The 4,766-nt window shown below is 55.9% G+C and overlaps 1 protein-coding gene across 1 annotated transcript; it reads right to left on the bottom strand.

Annotated features, from left to right (window-relative positions):
* Window positions 1-2,222: 2,222 nt before the first annotated feature.
* On the bottom strand, window positions 2,223-4,559 carry LOC123106463 (ABC transporter G family member 1). The gene has a single exon (XM_044528621.1). It carries the CDS (start codon window positions 4,462-4,464, stop codon window positions 2,380-2,382), a length of 2,085 nt encoding a protein of 694 aa, XP_044384556.1. The 5' UTR covers window positions 4,465-4,559; the 3' UTR covers window positions 2,223-2,379.
* Between the last annotated feature and the right edge of the window lie 207 nt (window positions 4,560-4,766).

Here is a 4,766-nt window from a genome sequence, read left to right as displayed (position 1 = left end):
TGGAGGCTCGCAGACACTGCACCGGCTTACTCCTACATCAGCTTGGTTATGTGTTTCGAGCCTAGGACCCCAGCTGTTGTTTGCATTCTTAATGATCTCTGCATCTACTCCTACATGCGAGCGTGTCTACCGGCGAACTACGCACTCTGACAGCTCCAGATCATCTGTACACAACAACATTCTTCATCTGCCATATATGCTGCGCCAGCTTGGAAGAAACAAGCAGCTGCGTACATGTGGAGTCGTTCCTACACACGGGTTAGTCTTTTCTTATATTCTCAAGATGAAGAGAGAAATAATACTTCCTCCGTCCCAAAATAAGTGTCTCAACTTTGTATTAATTATTTAATTTTAATACAAATTTGAACTAAGGTTGAGACATATATGTTTGGGACAGAGGGATGTGAGAATTGTATAGTACGGCTAAATATTAAGTTGTTGTATGTTGTATTGATCTGACCCTCATGAGGGTTATATAGAGTACATGGTCGGGGTAGAGACTTGGAATACAAGACAAGACATTACTAAGGGGGTGTTTGTTTCCAGGGACTTTTTGGCGTAGGGCCTAGAAAAAGTTTCTCTTAGAGACTTTTTAACCAAACAGGAGGGATTACTAGGGACTAAAAGTTGCTTTTTGGGACTAAATGACGAAGACTCTAAAGGAGAGTCTTTTTTGGGACTTTTTGAGACTTTTCCAGCAATGCTCCTCCCTGCACCCATTGCCCCGCCGCCCGATGGTGTTGTTTGGTTGTTATTTTTCTGTATACTAAGGGTAACATGATCATTTAATAACCTTTAGGAAGGGAGGAACTTTTTAGTCCCTGAAAACAAACAGGGAGGGACTTTTTAGGAACTAGGGAATTTTTAGTTGGGACTAAAAAAAGTCCTCTAGGACTTATGAACCAAACAGGGCCTAATTCTATCTCTAACTCAAACGCATTATACTTCTAACAAGGGAGTGTATACAAGGATGGCAGAACAGTGCTTGTGCATGCTTAATCGAACCGTAGCATCCTTCTTCTCCTCCCATCTTGAGATTATTAAGATGCCATCCGGACAAGCTGTTTGCTTTTCCCGCTCTTCTTCAATGCAACCATAACTCCCTAATCAATCCGCCAGCTCCACCCATGATGGGCCTCAGATCACACTGCTCAAAATTCTTCTCAATGCGCACAGCATCCGCCTGAGCAGTAGCGATCGAGCGATGTGCACAAGAGGACATCAAAGTGAGGACACACACTGCTGACATGTCATTATCAACCCAAGTTAATTTTCTCACTATGTACCTAGCCAGATTCTTCTTTATAGTAGTAAGGCCCTCCTGAACCAAGAAAATTAAACAAATACTACTATATCGTTTGGTTCAGGGGGGGCATATCAGAGGTAGCCCAAACGCTCCAACGAGCATGGCGGCAGCCAATGGATGCTCGTCCCAGTGGAGAAGCGTGAGGAGAAGAGATATCTCTGATGGAGAGAAAGGTAGATGGGCAGGTAGGTAGGCAGATGGATATATCTCTGATCACGATCCCTCCATCTGGCCGTGGCATCTTGTCACCTGTCCTCACATTTTCCCTGTGATTTCAGACCAAACCGGCAGCTAATTCCGTCTGAATCATATGCTACGTAGATGTGTATGGGTTGCCTGCCTCGTGTTTGACTTTGACGGGTAATAATAAGATGCCAAGTGAGACACTGGTCTCCTTGTGTTGCTGTCAGGACAGGTATTTGACCACATTAAGACCTTTTTTTTACAGAGGGAGTACAGGATAGTAGCTACGGTTGCAGAGTTTTCTTACAGTCTCGTTGTCTGACGGAAAACTCTTTCACTGTCAAAAATAAAAGTGCAGTAAAATTTTGGATTTGATGAGGCTTGCGAATCTAGAGGGTACAGGAAGACTTGTTTATGATCTGTGGCAGTACGATTCAGGAAGTTCGGTTGCCTAATTTCGTCAGATGCTTCCAAGGTTCTTGCCTCATTCAGAACAGAGCAGAGGGGGTTGTCTTGAAATTTCAGGAGTGTGGTTAAGACAATGTAACAGCTGGGTACGTACAAAATTAGGTGCTGCTCAATAGATTATGATTTAGAAAGAGTTGAGGTCAAGTGTCTTTGATTTGCAGGCATGCAATTTTATAATCACAAAGCATGCAAGTCTTGGGACATACGTAGGTCTCAGCCTTACTCTGACCATCCAGATGCAGTAAGCAAAAGAACAATACTCGAAGGACTGAACAATACTGAATTTATGATCATAAACAAGCCAGTTGTACTGAACATTTTACAAATACATTGATTCATCGGCCGTCTTTTAGACTACTGAAAAAAAATAAAATGAAATAAGATACAAGAACGTAATGTATGCCGATCGACTGATCGAGCTCTCACTTCCTCTTGTTCTTGCTGCCGACGAGCAGCACGACGTAGAAGAGCGCGCGGAAGAAGAAGCCGAAGCCGGCGGTGACCAGGAGGCACATCCACTTGCCGAGGTCGGTGACGGCCTGCTGCGCGAGCACGTCGGCGCCCGTGAGGACGCAGGTGTGGGAGGTCATGCGCGTGCCCAGCGCGTTGCCGATGGCGCCCAGCACCTTCATCTTGATGGCCTCCGGCATGCCGCCGATGGGCGTGCCGTCGAACATCTGCGTCCCGCGCGCGAAGCACCGCGTGGCGTCGCCGAACTCGTTCTGCAGCACCGCCTGGTACGGGTACTTGACGAGCGAGATGTAGTGGAACCAGATCCAGTAGTCCGGGATCCTGTCCCGGTTGATGAAGAAGCCCGAGAAGAGCAGGAAGTAGGCCAGGATGGCCACCACCACCGTGTACCCCAGCATCACGTGCGGCACCACCGCCGACAGGAACGTCACAAACCCGCTGCCGGCCCAGAGAGAGGCGAGGATGATGAGCGAGAAGTAGAGGAACGATGAGGCGCCGCCGGCGAGCCCCACCGCAAAGAACGTGGTCACCGCGAACGCCAGCGACAGCGCCACCAGCGGCGGGAAGGAGACCACCGCGTTGGCCAGCACGTAGGAGGCGCGCCGGTACGCGTTGTGCGCCGTCTCCCGCAGGTAGATGTGCCGCTCCTGCACAAACACCGGCAGCGCGTCCGCGCACACGTAGAACATGGTCGACATGCCCATCGCGAAGAACCCCAGCCGCTCCTGCACGCCCTTGGGCGTGTCGTCAAGCCGCAGAAAGATAGTCGCCAGGATGAGGCCCGTCACCATGATGGTGCCGAGCCGCATCCCGAACAGCTCCGGCATGCGCCGCGTGTTGGTGAAGGCGCGCTTGATCAGCACCCACACCTCCACCGGCATCGGGTTCGCGTACGTCGGCATCTGCAGCGACACCGTCCCCGTCCCGCTCCCGGCCACCAGCTTCCCCCGGGCCACGCTCTCCGCGATCGCGTACTCCAGCGTCATCGGGCTCACCCTCTTTGCAGCGCTGTCGCCGTCCATCATCAGCTTGCGCGTCGCCTGCCACCTCGCGTTGAACTCGGCGAGCGGCCCGGTCCCGTCGGGCTGCTGGGCCTCGCGCTCGCGGATCGTGTCCAGCGCGAACTCGGCCGGGTTCTCGTTGTCCGGGATGGGCGCGCCGAACTCCGCGAAGAAGGGCTTGAGGCCGGCGGGCGTGCCGGCGTACACGGTGCGGCCGCGCGAGAGCAGCAGGAGGCGGCCGAGGATGCCGAGGATGCGCGCGCTGGGCTGGTGGATGGTCATGACGACGACGCTGCCGCTGCGCGCGATGGTGCGGAGCACCTGCACCACCATGAAGGCGCTGGCCGAGTCGAGACCCGAGGTGGGCTCGTCGAGGAAGAGCAGGATGGGGTCGTGGATGATGTCGGTGCCGATGGACACCCTGCGGCGCTCCCCTCCGGACACCCCGCGGTGGCCCTCGTCGCCGATGATGGTGTCGGCGGCGCGCGAGAGCCCGAGCTGGTCGATGAGCCGGTCCACCCGCTCGCGCTTGGCGGCCGGGGAGAGCGCGCGCGAGAGCCGCAGCTCGGCGGCGAAGAGCAGCGTCTCGCGCACGGTGAGCATGGGGTAGAGCAGGTCGTCCTGCATGACGTAGGCGGAGATGGCGCGGAGGCGGCTGCCGTGGAGCGGCTCCCCGTTGAGCGTGACGGCGCCGCGGAGGCTGTCGCGCGCGATCCGGCCCGCCAGCGCGTCGACGAGCGTGGACTTGCCGGAGCCGCTGGCGCCCATGACGGCGAACAGCTCGCCCTCCCGCGCCTCGCCCGAGACGCCGTCCAGCAGCGCCTTGGTGTTGGCGGGCGGCGCGTCGGTGGAGGCCAGGCGGTTGCTGGCGCGCGAGGGGAGGCAGCCCATGAGGCCGCCGCGGCCCTGCCGGACGCGGTACGAGAGGTCGGTGAAGGAGAGCGTGTACGGCACCGGCGGCCCCGCGGAGACGAGCAGCTGCAGCTCCCGCTCCGCGTCGTCGACTTCGACGGCGATGTGGCCGGAGTTGGACATGGTGTTGCGGTCAGGGCGAGAAGTCGATGGATCGAGGGAGGGAGGGAGGGAGGGAGGGGTTTGTGATGTGTTTCGCGAGCAAAACCCGCGGGTGTGTGTGTCGTGCCTGGCTTGGAGTGCGTCCCACGGTGGTTATATAGGCCGGAGGAGGAGGAGCTGGTTTCCGAGTCGGGGGAGGGAAGCGGTCCGAGTCCCGATCAGAGTAGGTTTTTGTGCCTGCCGTGGTTGAGGCGGAGCGGCGGCTGCGCGCGGAGAGCGTGGGGCCTCCGGCTAGTATTAGTCCCTCCGTGTTAGCCTCTCGC

This window comes from Triticum aestivum, chromosome 1B, assembly GCF_018294505.1.
Source record: "Triticum aestivum cultivar Chinese Spring chromosome 1B, IWGSC CS RefSeq v2.1, whole genome shotgun sequence".
Lineage (NCBI taxonomy): Eukaryota > Viridiplantae > Streptophyta > Magnoliopsida > Poales > Poaceae > Triticum > Triticum aestivum.
The sequence above is the reverse complement of the archived record's forward strand: the minus strand, read 5'-3'. Positions and strand labels throughout refer to the sequence as shown.